This window comes from Oryx dammah, unplaced genomic scaffold (assembly GCF_014754425.2).
Source record: "Oryx dammah isolate SB20612 unplaced genomic scaffold, SCBI_Odam_1.1 HiC_scaffold_29, whole genome shotgun sequence".
NCBI lineage: Eukaryota > Metazoa > Chordata > Mammalia > Artiodactyla > Bovidae > Oryx > Oryx dammah.
In genome coordinates, this window is record NW_024070213.1 from 66,738,836 (window position 1) to 66,760,508 (window position 21,673).

Consider the following 21,673-nt stretch of genomic DNA (forward strand, 5'->3'; position numbering starts at 1 on the left):
CCACCTCTCACACAGAGATTACCCCACACTAAGCCCAGGCAGTCATAGCGACTGTTGGGTTCATTGAAAATCACCCTGTGCCCCCTCCCCAGTGTCAGCCCAGCCTGCACTGCCTGGCACATTCTCTGTTACGCCTCACATTTAAATCCAGACATCCCTCCTAGTGGGAAGCTTTCTTGCCTGGCCCTTGTGCCATCCCCCTAGTCATTCACATTGTAACTTCCTTATGCTTTTGTAACCTCTAGACTTTAAACTCCAAGAGGTCTGTTTTCTTCACAAATTCTTCCCCAGTGTCTAGCAGGCCATGGCTTACAAAACAGGTCTTCAGTATTTTCCGATCGAATGAATCTGAATGGGAATCATTTGGCAAAGAAGATACCCTCCCCCATAAGGTCTCACGGTTTTAAGATTTCAAAAACCAACCAGAATCTTCTGATCTCCAGCCAGGTATTCCATCTCTTAGCAATAAAACTGTGCCCATATAATAACTTTTTCTTTCACCCATTCCTCTATCTGATACAGAATTCTTTCTTAGGTGTTGGTTTGCCGTTTTCCCTGAAAGGCAAATTCACAGGCTTTTTCTTTCCTGCCCTTTTGTTCCACAGAGATCTGTGTAAGCCCTGCTTTGTAGGTAACAGAGCTCGTGAAGCTAGGGACTGGCTCTGACCTGGCATGCACCTGCCCAGTGACAGCACTGCCCACAGGTACCACTCCCTGGAGGACAGATTTGTTGCCATGGAGATAGGAGCTGGTAAGCAAAACCAAGCCAGCTTGGAGAGATTTTAAAAAATACTGGGTGCCTTTTGACTCATACCTATCAGATGGCTTTGCAAAGCTTCACAAAAATAATTACAGTAGGGAAAAATCAACAAGGAGAATGTTGCTAACAAGTAGGATACAGATTAAAACTAAAAGCTCAACAGGAAAGAAATGTATTCAAATTCAAATAAAATAATCTTACTTCCTGTAGAATCAATTTCTTTCCACCTGGGAAAAATTATACCAAACAACTCTTAGAAAGAGAGAATGTCTAGCTTTAAATTTTTTTCCTGAAGGAGTTTTTTGTTGTTGTTGTGAAATATATGAAACACATAAAAATAGCAAAAAATATAGAATAACAACAACAAATACCCAGTAGTGCTTATTATATACCAGGCAACTCACTTTATATATTCGTACAAGCATTAGGTCAGGGCCTCCCCGCTGGCGCTAGTGAAAGAACCCGCTTCCCAATGCAGGAGATCTAAGAGACTTGGGTTCAATCCCTGGGTTAGGAAGGTCCCCTGGAGGAGGAATTGGCAACTCACTCCAGTATTCTTGCCTGGAGAATCCCATGGACAGAGGTGCCTGGCAGGCTACAGTCCATAGGGTCACAAAGAGTTGGACACAACTGAAGCGACCTAGCAGACGTGCAAGCTTAAGGTTAGGACTGCTGGAACTTCCACTTTACAGATGAAGAATCCGAGACATGGAGCGGTTAAGAAACTTCCCCAAGGTCACAAAGTCTAGAAGGGGCAGAACCAGGATTTCACCTCAGGTTAAACGACTAGATTCATACTATTAACCACTGGACTATGCTACCTCTCACAGCTGGCATACAAACAAATGTATATGGCAAATGAAGAGTCTACAAGTAGCATGAGCAGTCATGTACCTGCCACGTAGCTAGAGAAGCAAAACATCAGTAAATGTCTCAGAAGCTCTCTGTGGACTCCTCCTCAAGCACGGATCTCCCTTGGCCACTTCTCTTCCCAAGGTAACCATTAACTGAATTTTGTGTTAACACTCTTTGTAATTTTAATATCTGCATCCCTAAGTGATTCATTTTCTATTTTATGTAAATAGAATCATAATATGTGAATTCTTATATGACTGGGTTATTAAATTCAACATTGTGTCTTTGAGATTCTTCCCTGTTAAAGATCACAGCTTTGGTTCATTCACATCTGGGGGCTATGAATTATTCTGTTCTTTATCTATCCTCTGGTTGGCCAGGCAGGCTGCTTCCAATTTTTATCAAAAAAGCAACTGTATGGATAGCTTTTTGTATGAATTGAATTATATTACCACCAGAAAAAAAAAAAAAAAACACCTGGGTTGTTTGTTAAAACACAGATACCTAGGTCCTACCATTGGAGTTTTATTTGATAGATCTGGGTTTGAGCCTGAAATTTTGTATTTCTAACAGGTTCTCAGATGTTGCTGATGCCATGTGGCCTAAAGACTACTCTTTAAGAACCACTGCTCCAGGGCACAGACTTAGGAGAGGAGCTTCTGGTTTACAGGATGTGTATATGCCCAGCTGTCTTCAGAGTCTATGTACAAATTCACAAATCTATCTGCATTTGTTCTCCGTGTTTTTAATTATTTCTACTCCTCTGTTGAAGTGTTTTTCATATATTTATTGGCCATTAATTTTCTTCTGTGTGATGACTAGTTATTGCTCATTTTTATTGGGTTATTTGTGTTGTCCTTCTTGATCTGTGAGAGTTCATTATATTTTATGGGTATGAATCTCTCTTTGGTTATATAAGTTGCAAGGATCTTCTCCCAGTTCCTGCCTTGTCATTTTATTCCTTTTATGTTGCCTTTTGAAGAACAAAAGTTGGTGATTTTAATGTAGTCAAGGATATCAATCTTACCTTGTTTGTGCTTTCTGTGTCTTGTTTAAGAAATCCTTTTCTACTACAACTATGGCTGAGCACACACGCCCACATCTGAATTATTACTGTTTTCTATTATTAAGATTATTTATTTGCCAGGTCTCCTCATTTCTTATCAGTTTTATGGGAAATGTATCTACTTTGTTAGTTTTTCTCTTTTTTCTTTGGCCACACCATGCAGCATGTGGGATCTCAGTTCCCTGATGGGATCAAACCCACACCCTCTGCACTGGCACTGGAAGAGCAGTCTTAACTGCTGAACCACAAGGGAAGTCCCTGTTAAAGTTTTGGGGTGTTTTTTTCTTTTTGCTTTTTTGAGAAATTATGTTTTGTGGTAAAATGTACATAACATAAAAATTAACATTTTTATCACTTCAAAGTGTACAGTTCTGTGGCATTAAGTACATTCACATTGCACACCATAAAGATCATAAAGATAGTCTCCTATGCTATTTCCTAGAAGTTGTACTTATTTTTCCTTTAACTCTTAATTTGCCTGGACTTGATTTTAATGTATGATGTGAAGGAAGGATCCAATTTTAGTTTTTTTGCACCATCTTAATTATTTTGATTTTGTATTGATATCTAGAAAGGTAAGACCCATACAGAAATGTCACAAACATTCTTGGCATTTTGTTCTTCCACATATACCTCAGAATCAGGTTGTGAAGTTCTATGAATTTTGGTTATAATTTTGTTTACTTTAAAGATTAACTGAGGGGAAAAATAATATTTTTGCAGTGATCCTATTAAGAATATGTTAGGTTCATTGACTGTATGTTAGTTGCTCAGTTGTGTCTGACTATTTGCGACCCCAAGGGGTGTAGCCCACCAGGCTCCTCCATCAATGGGATTTTCCAGACAAGAATACTGGAGTGGGGTGCCATTTTCCTCTTATATTGCTACTTCATCTGAGTTAGGGCTTCCCGGGGGCTCAGTGGTAAAGAATCTGCCTACTGATGCAGGAGACTCAGGTTCCATCCCCGGGTTGGAAAGATCCCCTGGAGAAGGAAATGACAACCCACTCTAGTATTCTTGCCTGGGAAATCCTGTGGACAGAGGAGCCTAATGGGCTATAGTCCATGGGATCACAAAGAGTTGGACACGACTGGGTGACTAACACTTTCACTTCAAGATATATTAAAGTGGCAAACTACTTGCAGTATGGGCTACTCCCTGGACTACAGTCCATGGAGCTGTAAGAGTCGGGCACGACTAAACGGCCAAGCACACACGCCCGCATCTGAATTATCAGTTTCCTATTATTGAGATTATTTATTTGCCAGGTCCCTCATTTCTTATCAGTTTCATGGGAAATGTATCTACTTGCTAGTTTCTCTCTTTGGCCACACCATGCAGCATGTGGGATCTCAGTTCCCTGATGGGATCAAACCCACACCCTCCGCACTGGAAGTGCAGTCTTCACTGCGGAACCACAAGGGAAATCCCTGGTAAAGTTTTAGGGGTTTTTTTCTTTTTTTTGAGAAATTATGTTTTGTGGTAAAATATACATAACATAAAAATTAACATTTTTACCACTTTAAAGTGTGTAGTTCTGTGGATTAAGTACATTCACATTTTACACCACCACCATTTATCTCCAGAACTTTTTCCTGTTCTCAAACACTATAACTGTTAAAACACCAACTCCCCATCCCCGCCCCGTTAACCCCTGGCAACCAGCAACAGCCAGTTTACTTTGTGTCTCCATGTATTTGAGACATTTGACATGCGTTTGTCTCTAGGTACCTTATGTGAGTGGAGTCGTACAATATTTGTCCGTCTGTGACTGGCTTATTTCACTGAGTATAATGTCCATCCATTCTGTAACATGTGTGAAAATTTCATTTCTTTTTAAGACTGATGAATAGTCCATTGTATTAAATAACCACAATTTGTTTACCTCCTTCATTTGTCAATGGACACTTCAGTGGCTTCCACCTTTTTGTTACTGTGAATAATGCTGCTATGAACATGCGGTACAAGTATCTGCTTGACTCACTGCTTTCGTTTTTTAGGGGTATATACCCAGAGGTGGAATTGGTGGATATAACTGTATGTTTAATTTTTTGAGGCATCTCCATACCCTTGTCCACAGAAGCTGTACCATTTTACAATCTCACCAGTAATGTACAGGAAGTTTCCATTTCTTTACATTTTCACCAATACTTGTTATTTTCTCTTTGTTTGTTTTTAAATAGACAGCCTAATGGATGTGAAGTAGTATGTCACTGTGGTTTGATTTGCATTTCCATAATGTGTTAGTTGTTTTAAAGAAACAAATTTTGGCTTTATCATTTATTTTTTTTTATTGTATATTTGTTCTTCTGTTATCTTTAATTTTTCTTTCCATTACTTTTCATGGTTTTATTCTGCTTTTTCATTCTTAATCTAGATGCTGTTGAAATAAGGATCACAAAACTAAAATTTTTAATTAGGACAGTTGTTTACTAATAGCCTGTACCCAGGAAAAGGACACAAAGCCCACAAGTAGGCAGCACCATTCTTGTGATTCCTTAGAATCCTGAAGTTATAAGAACTCTTTTGTACACGTTTGTGTAAGTAATATGGGCAGAATCAGCCCAATAGTACAAATCAACCCTCTAGGTCTTCCTCTGAGAAATACTACCCTTCTCTATGGTTAGGGACCTCTTTTTCTGTGATCAGGAGTCTGGAACTTATGGGCAGAGTTCTTGTGATCAGGGGAACTGGGAGGTTGGGAAGGTTGGGAACGTGATTTTATGATACGGAAGAAATATAGTCGTTTCTGGCAGGTCAAGGATGTGTAGAGTTTTTCACCTATGCGTAGCTCCTTAAATTAGGGGGACAAAGGCTCGAAATTCAGCCTTTGAAGTCTTAATATGTAGTATTCTTATTATTCAAACCCCAGTAATTTCTAATTTTTATTATAATTTTTTGATTTGTAAGTTTTTTAACAGGTAAACTTTTTAATAAAGAAGTTAATTTTCTTTCAATCCTATATAAAACAGTAGCAATTTAAAACTTTATTTCTGAAAGTAAAATATTCACATATGAACAAGTAACTGCAAAATTCATACTTCCAGGAAATCCGAAAAGACAAAAGGTGTTAACAGTGATTTGTAAGTTGTTTAGAAGTTTGTTTTTCAATTCAATGTGGGCTTTCTTTCCCTTGACTAGTTTGAAAATTATACTTTCTGTTCTTCTATTCATTTTCTTACGATTAAACACATTTAAAGTCTAAAGTTTAACACTTATAATCTTTTTTCAAGTAGAACTGTAACATACTTTAGCTGATTACTATACCCACTAGCCAATTCATTATGCTATTTTTATTCAGTATAATTTTAACCTCACATTAGACATTCATATTGCTGTTTTATATAGTTAATGTATGTCTAAATATACCCACCTATTTACTTAATAGCTTAATAATCTATTTTATGTCTCCATCTTCCATCTGGGGTTGTTTCCTTTTCTCATCTGAGGACATTCTTTAGAATTTCTTCAGAGGAGGCTGGGTGGCAGTAAAATTTCTCAGTGTTTTTCTGCCTCAAAAGGCTTTTACTTCCTCATCTTTTTTTGATATTTTTAGTATATATAAAAAATCCAAAAAATTGGATCTTCTTTTCTTAGCTAGCTGAAGATATTACTCCATTGTCTTGACTTCTATGTTGTTTTTGAAAGGTAAGCTATCACTGTAAATGCTGTTCTTACATATCTATTTCATCTTTCTTTCTGACTGCTTTTAGTATATTTTTTTAGTTCTTCAGTTTCATTATGAAATATCTACTTAAAATTTTCTCTTTATTTCTTCTGCTTCAGATCTGTTGGGCTTTCTGTATCTTAGGTTTAATATCATTTAACATTTCTGGATTGGAACTTGGTTTTTTTCTTCCCATTTTCTGTAGTATTTCCTTTTGCACTTGTGTTTATAGCATCTTTAGGTCATCCTCCTGGCCTCAGTCTAATTTCATACTTTCCCTCTCTTTGTCTCTCCAAGCCATATTCTGGATTCTTCAGATCAGTTTTTCAGTTGATCAGTGTGCTCTTCAACTGTCTCCAGTCTGTTTAATCCACTGAGTTTTTAGTTCCTATTTTTATATTTTTCATCTCTAGAAGTTCCATTTTCTTACTTAAAAAATCTTTGCAGTCATTTTATAGTCTCTTGTCCTTATTCATGTTTTCAATGCTTTTAAAAACATTTATGAAACATGTTAAAAGTATTTATTTATATATTTTGGCTGATAAACCCAATAATGAAGTAGTTATAGGTCCAACTCTGATGTCTGTTGTTTCTGCTGGTTTTTACTCATGGTGACTTATTTCCTTGTGTTCTGAGTGAAAGATGTCTTTCTCTAGAGGGGATTTCTTTTTATTTCTGAGTCACCTAGGGTTGTTTAGAATATTAACAGTGCCATAATATTATTCGGAATCCTTACTTTAAGGTTTCTCTCCTTTCCCAACGTTTCTTGAAAGAAACTGTTCTCCAACAGATGGAAATCAATGCTGGGAACATCTGCTATCCTTACCAGGAGGATCACAAATTGGGTTATTCCCATTTTCAGAATATGAAGGAAGACTGTGAGGAAGATATACTGCAGAAATATCTCACAAAGAGTATTCTTTACTACTTGCATCTAGGTTTAACTTAAGGAGGATTTTTATTTGCCTGTGAAAGTAGGGAGTTCCCTAATCACCTAGTGGTTATGATTCCGGGCTTTCACTGCTATGGCCCAGTCAGGGAACTGAGATCCCATGAGCCAAGCAGCATAGCCAAAAAAAGGAAAGAAAGAAATGTAGCCAAAAATCACAGAAAAAGAAGCTCAACATCACTGATTATTAGAGAAATGCAAATCAAAACCACAATGAGGTATCACCTTACACCCATCAGAAGGGCCATCATGAAAAAACCTACAAACAATAAATGCCAGAGAAGGGGTGGAGAAAAGGGGGTTCTCTTGTACTGTTGGTGGGAATATAAATTGATACAGCCACTATGGAGAACAGTATGGAGGTTCCTTAAAAAACTAAAAATAGAACTACCATATGGTCCAGCAATCCCATTACTGGACACTTACCCAGAGAATACCATAATTCCAGAAGGCACATGCAACCCAGTGTTCACTGCAGCACTATTTACAATAGCTAGGACATGGAAGCAACCCAAATGTCCATCAACAGAGGAATGGAAAAAGAAGATGTGGTACATCCATACTATACGTATGACTATTAGCCATAAAAAATAACAAAATAATGCCATCTGCAGCAATATGGATGGATCCAAAGATTATCACACTGAGTTAACGTAAGTCAGATGGAGAAATATCATATGATATTGATTATATGTGGAGTCTGAGGTGGGGGGTAGGTACAAATGAACTTATTTATGAAACAAAAATAGAATGATGGATGTAGAAACAAATTTGTGTTTACCAGGGGTAGGGTGGGAGAGGCATAAATTGGGAGATTGGGACTGAGATATACACAGTACTATATATGAAATAAACAACTAAGAACCTGCTATATAGCATAGGGAACTCAATACTCTGTAATGACCTATATGGGAATAGAATCTAAAATAAACACAGTGGGTATATGTATTATATGTATAATTGATTCACTTTGCTGTACACCTGAAACTAACAAAAGAGTATAAATCAATTATATGCCAATAAAAATTTAAAAATAAAATGATTACTCCCAAACAACAAAAAAAGAGAAATGTAGTCCCTTTTTGCAATTTAGTTACTAAACCATCTATATCAGCTCATAAATGGTGAATCATAAATGATGAAAATTGCACGATTATCTATTTTATTCACATCATGAAACGCACTTGATTAACAGCCCTCCAATCATGGAAATGCACAAACCTGTGAGGGTCATCTGGATCACAGTTAGGGAGAAACTGCGTGATTGCTTCCGCCACTTCTTCATTTGATAACACATCCCAGAGTCCATCAGTGGCCAAGATCAGCACATCATCTGCTCCATGCTCGTATTTGGAGAGATCGTAGACTCTTACCTGAAAAGAACAGGAATACCCTGCTTAAGAAGTTAGGAGCATATTATTCCCCTTAACAGACCGGCTTCTGATTTCCCTTCCCTTTTCTTGCCCAGCCCAGTGGTTCTTAAGTGTGCACCGTGCTGCACATGGGCGTGCAGCACACTTTGTGGCCAGGGGTAGCCTCATTTGGAGACTTGCCGTGTAGACATTTGGGGCACCAAACACAACTGTAAATGAGCCCAAGAACTTAACAGTTGCCAAGGAAGAAGTTAACTGAAAATGTAATGCCCGACATGTGGCTGGAACAATGACATAGATACAGTGGTAGCTAGCAGAGCAGCAGGAAGCTTGCTGCCTTCCTTTCTTCGCACACCCATCCCGCAGACATTTATTAAGGGTCTGCTCTGTGCCAGATGCTCTAAGTATAAACAGCAGAATTCCCTGCTTCTGAGCTCTCAGTCTGTGAGAGAGATAAGGCCAGTCTAGGCTCCATAGAAGCTGCTCTGCATGTATTGGTTTAGGACTGTGGGGACACATTTTATTTCATGTCCTCACTTGATACCTTTTGGCTTGCCTTCTCTGAGATCCCTGGAGCTGGACTTGTCTCATGTAAGCATGGAGTTCTGATGCTGCACTTAGGTCTGAGGAGGCTCAATGTAGCCTAAATTACAAAGGACACATGCCAAGTGTGTGTCTTAGCAAACTTGAAGTCTTTCCTCATCTCTAGTATCTGAAATGACTTGGCTATTTCAACATCCCCCTTGATTCTTGGAAAAGAACAGAGTGACCTTAGCAAAACTAACACTAATGAAAATCAAGCCTTACTTGTTAGGCCACCCTAACTGGAGCTAATGTTCACCCTACGTGGGTGGCACAGAAGGAGAAGAGTTGGGGATTTCATTGCTATGCCCTACTAATTTGACAGAATCAGCCCAGTCTACACCCCGTCATGAACTGAGGACAAAGATCAATTTCATCAGTCTTCCAAGTCCTTCAACCTCATTTCATTATCCTGTTTTCTAAAAACAAGTCTAAGTGGCAGCTGCAGGCCAGGGGAGGGCGGAGGATGGCATGTAGGCAGCTGTCCCTGTGTCCCACCGAGAGTCACTGTCCTGTCATCTCAGATCTTGAGACAATACAATTATAAGAGGCCTACAGAATGTCCACATCCACATCTGTAAGAGCCAAGCCTCCTATATTTCAGGAAGGTTTGCCCAGGCCAGTGACACCCTGCTACAGGATGAACAGCCTACACCCAACAGCAGAAAACAACAAAATGCCCACACCTGCCCCAAAGTTTTTGGAGAAATGAGCTCAAATGGAAAATAGCCTCTGTGGCTGATGAACAAGACAGCAACAATTTAGCTAATGGTACATACAGCATGAACCTCGCTCGGGAGCATGGGGTGGGGGAAGAGCACTCACGGGAAGACTGGACTGGCTTTTAACATCTTCCTTTCAAAAGGCACATTCACTTCGGGGTAAGTTTATATTCTGGAGAACACACTGTGCCTTCTGGGGCCAAATTAAAGACAACAGGAGTGGGGATCTTAAATTTACAGCAAACTGGAAAGTCCCAAATGCCAGAATTTCAGCCTCAGGCCACTGAACCCATGTGGTTTGATTTTCCCTCTGTAGCAGCAAGCAAACCCCCTCTGCTTTATCTTCTGTGGTTCCCGGGTGTCCTGGAACAGTGTGCTCCTGAAAAGTTAATGCACACAGCCATCAGCCAGGATCCTAATGAATGCAGCTTCTAACTCAGCGCTGGGGTGGGGCCTGCGAGTGTGCACTTCTAATTCGTTCCTGTGAGATGCCAGTGCTGCTGGCCGCTGGACCACCCTGAACACTAAGGCCACCAAGAAGTCCTGCTGGTTGGTAACAGGGAAACCAAGGGCCCCATGATATCTAGTAGTCTATCCCTTAGGGGAGGTCACAGCAAGGACAGCAAATGGCACTTCTGAGCTCCCACTTTCAAGTCCTGTATCATGTGTTGTTAACTCTGCTATGCAATCACTTGGCTTATGAGAGACTGCTAGCTTCTTATTGGGGTATATCTACAAGAAATTTCTGTGATAATTTGAGCTCCCTAGGGTTGAAAATGTTCCTTGTAAAGGGAGAAGGGAGATGTGGGTGTCACGTGCTTGTAGCATCTTATATTTGTAGCTAAATACAAGATGCCACCTGCCTTCCAGCTTCTCTTAAAAGAGGTTTCGTGGCGGGGGGGAGTGGAAGAGGGAGGGTGTGTGTATATATATAGCCAATTCACGTTATACAGCAGAAACTAACACAGTATTGTAAAGTAATTATCCTCCAATTAAAAGAACTTGCCAATCATTATTTCTGCCTGAAACTTATGAGATACTTTCAGCATACCCTTTCTGAGAAAAATGATGAAAAATTAAGCTTAAATACATTTAAGAAGTCATGTAGTCATGTATGGATGTGACCGCTGGACCCTAAAGGAGGCTGAGTGCCTAAAAATTGATGCTTTCAAACTGTGGTGTTGAAGAAGACTCTTGAGAGTCCCTTGGACTGCAGGAGATCAAACCAGTCAATCCTAAAGGAAATCAGTCCCGAATATTCATTGGAAGGACTGATGCTGAAGCTGAAGCTCCAATACTGTAACTACCTGATGCGAAGAGCCAACTCACTGGAAAAGATCCTGATGTTGGGAAAGATTGAGGGCAGGAGGAGAAGGGGCAACAGAGGATGAGATGGATGGATGGCATCACTGACTCAATGGACATGGGTTTGAGCAAGCTCCAGGAGTTGCTGAAGGACTATGGAAGCCTAGCATGCTGCAGTCCAGGGGGTCACAAATACTCAGACATGACTTAGCAACTGAAAAGAGAGGTTTCTAGGGCTGAAGATAACATCTGTTTCATTTCAGGACCTGGCCTGTGTGTAGGGTGCCAAAGTCTCTTCGGGCGCTTTCTGCTGGCCCCCAAAGTGTGGAGATTCGAGTTGTTTTAAGCAGTTGTCCTGCCCGCTATTCAAGTAGAAATCTGGCCAACAGAATGGGTGTGGGTTGATAAATAGAAACATGTTAGAAAATGTTCCTTTTCAGTTCCGTCAGAAAATTGAATCCTTCCCTAATTCCCCTATTCACATTTCCACACAACTCTAATGCAGTTTCCTTACCCAACATGAAAATCCCTCTCAATACCATTCTCCAAGCAATTTTTACGTAAATAATAAAAAGCTAGCCTCAACCCTATTCCCCGAGGCACTCCTCAATTAACAGCCTTTTAGGTTTTTTTTTTTTTTAACTGCTACCCTTTGTTTCCTGCCCTTTAGCCAATTTCCAAAGGACTCTGCCAACTTTCCACTTACAGCTCGTGTCTTATACATTAACCTGTGATGCAGAACATTTTGTGCAAACCCCCTCAGCAAAGCTGGACTGCAGTGCAAGGCATCCCACCGCGTGCTCATCCTCCCCAATAGCAAGGGTTTCAAGAGATTCCAGTGGGCTCTGCAGACCCGACTTTCCCTCCCTGGAGGCGCTATGGGCCCTCCTCCATCAGACCACACTAGCCACGCCAGAGAGCCCTGTCAACTCAAATAGCTTCTTAATGTTCCAGGAAGCCCCATATCAAAAGTATGGGCTCGGAGGCCCCCTAGGACTCAGACACAAGGAGGACAGTCTGTGGGAGAGGAGAAGGGTGATCGGCAAAGGCCTCTGTGAGAAGGTCTGGGGAACACGGGCAGAACTCCTAGTGGCTCCTGCCCTCGTGCCCATCCGCCAAGAAAGGGAGAGAAAGTCCATGGGCATCCTACAACTCTTGCCATTTCTCAGAGCCGCAGGGAGGTGAGTCCTGGGTGGATCCCTCTGCCCTCCTGGATGCTTCGTGCCATGTTTTTTTGAGCACTTACTGTGTGCCAACCGTTGTGAACAAAAGTGACAAAAGTCCTCACAACTTCTCAACAACGTGTGACAGACACACAAATAAATTACAATGTCAGAAGATGACAGGTGCTTGAAGACAAATCAGGCAGGCTAAGGAGACTGGCAGGGGAGCCCTTTCCGAAGATGTGGTCAAGGCAGGCATCTCTGGGAAGGCACCATGTGAACAGAAGTCTGAAAGGTGACTTTCCACGGGACCCTTCCCACGGCCCCTCTCCTTCCTTTGGGGACTGTCACGCCCCCTCTGGTTGAAGTGTGTGCGGACAGTATCAGACTGGTGGTGAGGGGGAGAGGCTGAGGGGACAGTCACCTCCACTGTCAGAGCAACCCTGAGGAAGATCTGAGAGCAGCCATCTCTCTCTCTTTTCCATGGTCCTCTGCAGACGCAATTCCTTTCAGGGTCACTGACAGAGTATTCACCTATGTGTGCCAATCTACGTTCACCTGTCTGTCTCTTCTACATGAATAGTTATTCTCAAACTTTAATATGTTTTATGAATCCCTTGCAGTACTCATAAAATTAAGATTCAAGGGCCCATCTTTAAAGATTCTGATTGTATAGACCTGAGCCCAGATATCAGGCTGTGTGCCTGGCAGGTCACTTCAATCGTGTCTGACTCTTTGCAACTCTATGGACTGTAGCCCACCAGGCTCCTCTGTCCACAGGATTTTTCAGGCAAGTGTACTGAATGGGTTGCCATGTCCTCCTTCAGGGGACCTTCCCGACCCAGGGATGGAACCTGCATCTCTTATGCCCCCTGCACTAGCACTGCTAGCGCCATCTGGGAGCCCAGACTATGTAAAGAAGGGCAATTCCAAATCAAAGGGTGGGGGACCCTCTCCTTGAAAACACAGTTTTAGGGCAGTAAGCTACCCCGGAGCAAGGTCCGAGTTGTCCTATTTGGTTTTGCCCCCAGAACACTGCCCAGATTCCAGCCCGTGGAACCATGCAGTAAGCCACCAAGGGAAGTGTTGTCCTTGCTGGGCATTTACACTTGTCCTTCTTACAGTGAAAACCCGAGAGCTGGTCAGCTTCTCTCCCCTGCAGAAGTCAGCTTTGAGAGGTCAGAGATTCCATTCTGCACTTCTTCTGTGGGCCTCGCCGTGTCTTTCAGAGAGTAAATCCCACTAGATTTTCAGGACATACTTGCTCAGACAGAACAGTGTTAATCCCCCAGTCGCATCTGACTCTTTGTGATCCCATGGGCTGTGGCCTGCCAGGCTCCTCTGTCCATGGAATTCTCCAGGCAGGAATACTGGAGTGGGTTGCCATTCCCTTCTCCAGGGTATCTTCCTGACACAGGGATTGACCCTGGGTCTCCTGCATTGCTGAGCCACCAGGGGTTGTAAACATTTCTGTCTCGGCTGTGCCAGGTCTTAGTTGCAGCATGTGGGATCTAGTTCCCTGACTAGGGATCGAACCCAGCTCCCCTACATTGGGAGCTCAGAGTCTAAGCCACTGGACCACCAGGGAAGTGTTGGTGAGACAGAATAAATGGGAAGAAAGGAGGAAGAGAAAGAATTCAACATATAAGATCCATTCAGAAGACCCCCTAATCTCATGGTGACCCAACAATTTTAGCTTGTAAACTGATGCTCCCAGGCTGTCATCAAACTGTAATGTGCTGATATTTAAAAGAAGTAGCAGACTCTCCTTTTCTCCCCTCATCCTCAGGGAAGCTGCTAACAGACCGAAAGAAAAAACAAAAAAAAACACCAGCCTTGGGGGAGCAGGAAGAAGTTCAAGGGCACCAAGGTCGTGGCTAATGTGCCCCTGAATGAGCCAAGTGCTCATGGCTCTTGCAGCCCCCACCTCCCCTTCAAGAGCAGCTGCTGCTGCTGCTGCGAAGTCGCTTCAGTTGTGTCCGACTCTGTGTGACCCCAGAGACGGCAGCCCACCAGGCTCCCCCGTCCCTGGGATTCTCTAGGCAAGAATACTGGAGAGGGTTGCCATTTCCTTCTCCAATGCATGACAGTGAAAAGGCAAAGTGAAGTCGCTCCGTCGTGTCCGACTCTTAGCTAGAGACACCCTTATCTTTGTTACCAGCCCCTGCTTTGCAGGGGAGCTGGGGACAAACAACTTTAATACGGTACCTTCCTGCAATGCTCAGTCGGACACTGTGTCAGCGCGTGTCTAATATTTGTTCGCTTCTCTACTCTATTACTGATGACCTTTCAGTGGCCTGTTCAGAGAGCTCATACTACTGTAAGCTGATGCTGCTTCTTGAAGCCACTCTGAAAAAGAATCCATCAATCCTTCCATTTGCCAGATCTTGGCTACTCCGCTCGGATGTCCACACCACTTTCACATCTTTATCAACTCAGCAAATTCTCCAAACCCCTTTTCCCTTTTAAGTACTCAAAGGAGGACGGGATGTTCCCGCAGCTCAGGCCCTTGCAGAGGCAGGAGCCCTCCCTGCCTGGGGGATGAGAAGCCCTCACGTCTGGTCTCTACTTCTAACCAGTCTTGGGCTTGAGACAGGTCATTTATTTCTTTAGCCCTCAGTTTTCTCATCCCTGATATCACTGTTTAAAAATTGAGAAAACTAAAAGATAAGAAAAATAAATATTATAACACCTGTTCTACCTTTCTCACAAAGCTATTGTCAAGATCAAAGGAGATGATGTGGAAGGGAACTACTGATTCTTTCTAATGCATGACGTGTTTTTTTTGTTGTTGTTGTTGTTGTTTAATCTTTTGGCTGTGCTGCATGGCATGTGGGATCTTAGTTCCCTGACCAGGAATCAAACTTGTGCCCCCTGAATTGGCAGCATGGAGTCTTGACCACTGGACCACCTGGGAAGTCCCAGCATGTTTTTGTGATTTATTTATTATTTTGGGGCTCTGAAAGTAAGCTAATTGGTGGAAGGAGGTGAGTTAAGAGTGAGCTCAGGGAACCTGGGTCTCACTTAAAATGGCAGTGATTGGGACTATTAATCCTGTTTTGGCAGATAAGCCAGGTGGCTCCCAAGGTAAAGGCTGCTAGTAGGTGGTGGGAACTAAGAAGAGTACAAATTCTCTTCCTCTCCACCCTCTGTGGCCAATGAACCCAGAAGTTCAACCTGCAGAAGTCTGAACATGGCATTTGTACCAGAATAAAATAAAACTCTAGCATATTTCATCACAGTTCAACAAACTGAGTAGATCCTTTCAATACTGGCATTCTGGCAGGCTACCAAGCCTGCACCCAAATTCTCTGTTGTGATTCCATCTATCCTAGATGGATGTCATGAAGAAATACACACTGAACTTGGGTTTGAGACCAAGCTCTGCCCTTAGTAGTTAGGCGACACCACCTTATTAATTCACATTTTAAAGCTTCTTGACAACCTGCCAGGAATACAAAATGAAGAAGTGCCGATTAATCAGATGGGGAGTGTCAGGGAGGAGGAATTTGGGCATCATGTGCCGTACATGGAGAGGGAAATGTGGGGGGCCAACGCCTGGGGATGAGAGAGGGGGCTGGTGTGCTGGAGCGGCTCTAGGTATTTCAGTTTGGCTGGAAGTAATGTATTTCCACTGGGGACTGGTGAGGGACGAGGTTTCTCAAATCTTCAGTGTCTCCCTTTGTGAAAGGAAAGGTTAGGACAAGGTGGCCACTGGGGATGCTAAGGGCTCAAATATTCCCCAACTCTTCCATCACAGGATGAGTTAGACCTGGATGGGAATGACCACATGACCTCAGAGTATCTGGCTGCAAATGAATAAAGGGACATTTAAGTATGACCAATATGTGGCCTAGTATCCCAGAAGAGCTGACTCATTTGAAAAGACCTTGATGCTGGGAAAAATTGAGGGCAGGAGAAGAGGACGATAGAGGATGAGATGGCTGGATGGCATCACCAACTCAATGGACATGGGTTTGGGTGGACTCTGGGAGTTGGCAATGGACAGGGAGGCCTGGCATGCTGCAGTCCATGGGGTCGCAAAGAGTCAGACACAACTAAGCGACTGAACTGAACTGAACCCCAGGAGAAGCTGGTTGCTGTGGCTGTGGGTATAATTTTCTATGTAAAATGCACCAGATATTCTTGAGATTTTATTTTGGGGGGTAGTCTACTGACAAAATAAACCTTTGACTTTTGAGGGTGGCTATCACCTAGGAGGGGATTCCCAGGTGGCTTGGTGGTAAAGAATCCGCCTGCCAATGAACCCAATCCGGAGATGTGGGTTCATTCCCTGGGTCAGGAAGACTCCTGGAAAAGGAAGTGGCAACCCACTCCAGTATTCTTGCCTAGGAAATCCTATGGACAGAGGCGCCTGGAGGGTTACAGTCCACAGGGTTGCAATAGCGTTGGACACAGCTGAGCATGTACACACACACCATCTAATAGCTAAAAAACCTTCTAAACCAGCTGAAATATTAGGGAGGACAGACAGTCTGAAGTTGTACCCAGTGCCTGGCTGTGATAGCTAAGGCTTTCATTTTCTCCACATGAGGCCAGACCTTTATAACTCAGGGAAGTAAGCCAGAAGAAGGAATTTCCTTTACATATGGAGGTGGGGGGTGGTGGAGAGGGGCTCTCCTATCTTCTACTCCTTTCTCTGGAATTCCAATGGCTTGTTCACCACCGAATCAAAGGTTCACTGAATGGATCAGTGAACAAATGGACTTGAATCTAGCTTGTTAGTGATCTGAGGAATACATTTCTGTTCATTAAAATGCCCTGTTTGCCTGAGATAATTTTGGTTTCTGCTGTTTTCCCAGCATAATTATTAACAGCATTCCCACTGACTCTCAAAACTGTCCTGGTTGAGAGAGTTAAGTTACCTAGTCTCCTGGTATGTAAATAATTAAACAGTCACTGTTCTTTCTTCTTGTAGCTGCGCTTTGTAACCATTGGGACTGAACCTAACCACAGTGTGTTACTACTTCACAGGACTTACTCCACAATAGCAAGATTTTAGTGTTCTCAAGTGAGCAGAGCAGGTTACTGTGTCTCTTGCCTTAGGAGAAGAAACCCAATCACCCCTGGTAAGCTATGAGGTAGCTGCTATGTGACAAAGTCCACCACAAGCAGCCCAGGCCTACGCAGACCTGTGGGTAGTTGGAGAGTGAGGTGTGAAAGAGCCCTAGCCAGGCAGCCTAGAACCACAGGCATAGAGAGGATGACCCATGCCATCCAGGACTAGAGCGTGGATGGCCTCAGGACCACAAAACTAAAGTTCTGGAAACACTGAAGAGCAGTATGACAGTGTTTCTCCAGGAGTGGCCTCTGGATCACCTGCTTCAGAGCTGTCTAAACATGTGAAAACACCTAGGACCTCCGCCCTAGACCTTGTGAGTCAGGTTTTCAGGAGTGGATTCCAGGATTCACATTCTTTAACAAACTCCTCAAACTACTCTTATATGCATTAATACAATGAAAGTGAAAGCTGCTCAGTCGCGTCTGACTCTTTGCAATCTCGTGGACTGTACCGTCCGTGGAATTCTCTAGGCCAGAATATTGGAGTGGGTAGCCTTTCCCTTCTCCAGGGGATCTTCCCAACCCAGGGATCGAACCCAGGTCTCCTGCACTGCAGGCAGATTCTTTACCAGCTGAGCCACAAGGGAAGCCTGCGTTAATAGAATAAATTAATGTGAAAAAGATACTGTGTTTAACTGAAACATTCAAGTGAAATTATTATTGTTCAGGAGAGGATCATAGGATCTCCAGTGAGAAGAAATGTTTGACAGAATGTACAGGTTGGCTCCTCTGTGTGACCACAAATATCATGAGCTGCCAAGCTAGATTATTTGGTGTGTGTCCAAGTAAATTTCAAATTCTGGTTTTATTCAAATCGCTTGTTGGCAAATCTCGAGACATTTCCCAATGGGAACTATCCATGTGGATGACACACGGGTGCATCACAAGTGACTTTTTTAACAACTAGACTGGAAATGCAAATGTTACAGATGCAAATGGACAGGCTAGGCCATGAAGTCTCTCCCGTATGTAAAGTCAGATGGTGCTGGAATTGCAGAAAGCAGCTCTATACACTCTTAACATGGGACTGTTTTTCCCCCAGACATTTTCAGAATGCTGATAGTAATGGGAAGAGGGTGTAAGACTCCCCAAGGGGGCATCAACCCAACCGAGAAGGCAGATGTGTGAGATGCTGTAGACATGGGACTAGAGAGGAGGTTCCAGAAACTGCCTACAAAGCTGAATTCATAGAACAGAGAGTAGAGAGGCGCTTGCCAGGGGAGGGGGTGGGAAGAGAAATGGAGAGATAATGGTCAAAGGGCACACTCTTGCAGTTATAAGGTGAATAAGTTCTGCCGATCCAAAGTACAGCATGGTGATTATAGTTAAATATCTGTATATAGTGTATTTTATATACTATTGGTTGGCCAAAAAGTTCGTTTGGGTTTTTCTGTAAGATGTGATGGAAAATCATGAACAAACTTTTTGACCAGCCCAATATATATAATACATATTGTTACTGTTTAGTCACTAAGCCACGTCTGACTCTTTTGCAATCCCATGGACTGTAGCCCGCCAGGCTCCCCTGTCTGTGGGATTTCCCAGGCAAGAATACTGGAGTGGGTTGCCATTTCCTTCTCCAGGGATCGAACCCACAGCTCTGTGTCTCTTGCACTGGCAGGCAGATTCTTTACCACTGTGCCACCTGGGAAGCCCCACATACATACATATAAATATATATATTATATATAATATGTGTATGTATATATATATATATATAATATATGTGTAATACTGTATTATATACTTAAAAGTTGCTAAAAGAGTAAACGTTAAATGTTCTCAGCACAGAAAAGGACTGGGAATTATGTGATGTGATAGAAGTGTTAGCTAATACTACTGTGATAATCATTTTGTGACAGTTGATCCTCAAACAACTAGGGGGTTAGGGGGAATTACCCTCTGCACAGCTGAAAATCTGCATATAGCTTAAATAGTCAGCTCTCTCTGTTGTTCCTCCATATCTGTGGTTCAATCAAACTTGGACTGTATAAGAACTGTAGTATTTACTACAGGGAAAAATCTGTATAAGTGGACCTGTGCATTTCAATCTCATGTTGTTCAAGGGTCAACTGTATATAATACATCAAAACACTGTATATCTTAAAATTATACAATGTCATATGTCAGTTCTATCTCAATAAGACTGGAGGGGAAAAGGTGCCAAATACAACTGCTCTCAGCTATCCAGGTATCCTTAGACAGAACTCAGCATTTTCCTTTTGTACAGGGGGATCCACTGTTATGAAGGTCTGCAGGTTATACAATTTGGGGAGATTTTCCAGCTTTGTTGAGAAATAACTGACATATATCACTGTATAAATTTAAGGCAAATGACATGATGGTTTGATTTATATATTGTAAAATGATAACCACAATAGGTTCAACTAATATCCACCTTCTCATATAGATGCAATAAAAAGAAAAGAAAAAAAGAATAAAGAGGAAAAATTTTTTCTCCTTGAAGACCTCTTAGGATTCACTCTTAACTACTTTCCTATATATTGTACAGCAGTGCTAACTATAGTCACCATGTTGTACATTACATCCCTAGTATTTATTTGCCTTATAACTGGAAGCTTGCACCTTCTGATCACCTTCTTCTAATTCCCCCTCATCTCCATGGCTAGTAACTACAGTCTGATCTCTTTTTCTATGAGTTTTGCTGTTGTTCAGTCCCTAAGTCATGTCTGACTCTGGGTGAACACATGGACTGCAGCACACCAGGCTTCCCCGTCCTTCACCATTTCCTGGAGTTTGCTCAGACTCATGTCCATTGAATCCATAATGCTATCCAACCATCTCATCTATGAGTTAGATTTTTTGTTGTTGCTGTTTTTTTTAGATTCCCCATGTAAGTGAGATAATATAGTATATTTTTCTTTATGGGAAGCTCTCTTTAAGAAAACGAATACAGAACTTCTCTGGTGGTCCAGTGATTAAGAATCCACCTGGCAATGCATGGGACATGGGTTTGATCCCTGGTCTGGGAAGATCCCACGTACCACAGAGCAACTAAGCTGCACACCACAACCACTAAGGCCACGTGCCTAGAGCCCATGCTCTGCAGCAAGAGAAACCGCAGCAATGAGAAGCCTGCACGCTGCATCTACAGAGCAGCCTCCACCGGCCGCAATCAGAGAAAGCCTGTGCGCAGCAACAAAGATCCAGCACACCCAAAACTAAATTCAGTAAATACCTGAATTTTAAAAAGAACACAGGAATAATTATGAATACAAACTTAGACGGTAATGAGACTGCTTATTAGGAATGAGAAAAGAAACTGCAACAAATTACTGACATCATGAACAATGAGGTCCTTTTCTTTTGAGGAATGATTATAAGGAAATGATTTCTGATTGTAACCTTGCCTCTCCTCACCACAAAGAACTGTCTACCTCTCCTGGGAACAACAAGAGACTCAAAGAGGGCTGGTCTGGGTGAAGAGCACTGATACTTACATTTAATTAATTAGCATCTTTGTAAATCTTCCTCTACACTGCAAACTAGATTTCCGTTCCTAATTAATGAGCTAATACATCAACATTTATTAGTTTGCACTGGAAAGACAGATGATGATTAATCTTCAAGATTTCACAGCAAGTATATTCAAAATGGATAACCAACTAGGACCTGTTGTATACCACATGGAACTCTCCTCAGTGTTATGTGCCAGCCTGGATGGGAGGGGGTTTTGAGGGAGACTGGATACAGGTATATGTGTGGCCTTTGCTGTTCCCCTGAAACTACCACACTATTGTTAACTGGCTATACCCCAATACAAAATAAAAAGTTTAAAGTTTGAAAAAAAAAAAAAAAAAGATTTCACAGTGGGGAGGACACCTCTGCAGGAAGGCGATGGCAGAAGGTCTCCAAAATGCCATCAAGGCCTTCCTCCCTGGACAAGCACACCGCTCTTCCCAGCAAGAGCAGATTCTGGTTTGTACCTTGTTTTATGTCCCTGGATATGTTCCAGTGTCTCCAGGTTTATAGTCTATGTGAACTTGAATAGAATTTGTATCCTATTGTGTGAAAATTGTGCATGCTAAGTTGCTTCAGTCGTGTCCAACTCTGTGAAAATTGTATAAACCTTAATTATGTTGAATTGGTTCACAGTGCTTTTCAGGTCTGCTATATTCTTCTACCCTT

At 42.2% G+C, this 21,673-nt stretch overlaps 1 protein-coding gene across 2 annotated transcripts in view; it reads right to left on the bottom strand.

The window, feature by feature from the left end:
• PPM1H (protein phosphatase, Mg2+/Mn2+ dependent 1H) overlaps window positions 1–21,673 on the bottom strand; it is a 294,933-nt gene that overhangs the window by 14,190 nt on the left and 259,070 nt on the right. For both annotated transcript variants that reach the window (XR_005719694.1, XM_040233134.1), the window contains exon 9: window positions 8,519–8,670. Coding sequence is in view for 1 of the 2 variants with exons in the window: in XM_040233134.1 (XP_040089068.1) it covers window positions 8,519–8,670 (152 nt within the window). In the remaining variant the exon portion in view is untranslated. The remainder of the gene's footprint in view (window positions 1–8,518; window positions 8,671–21,673) is intronic.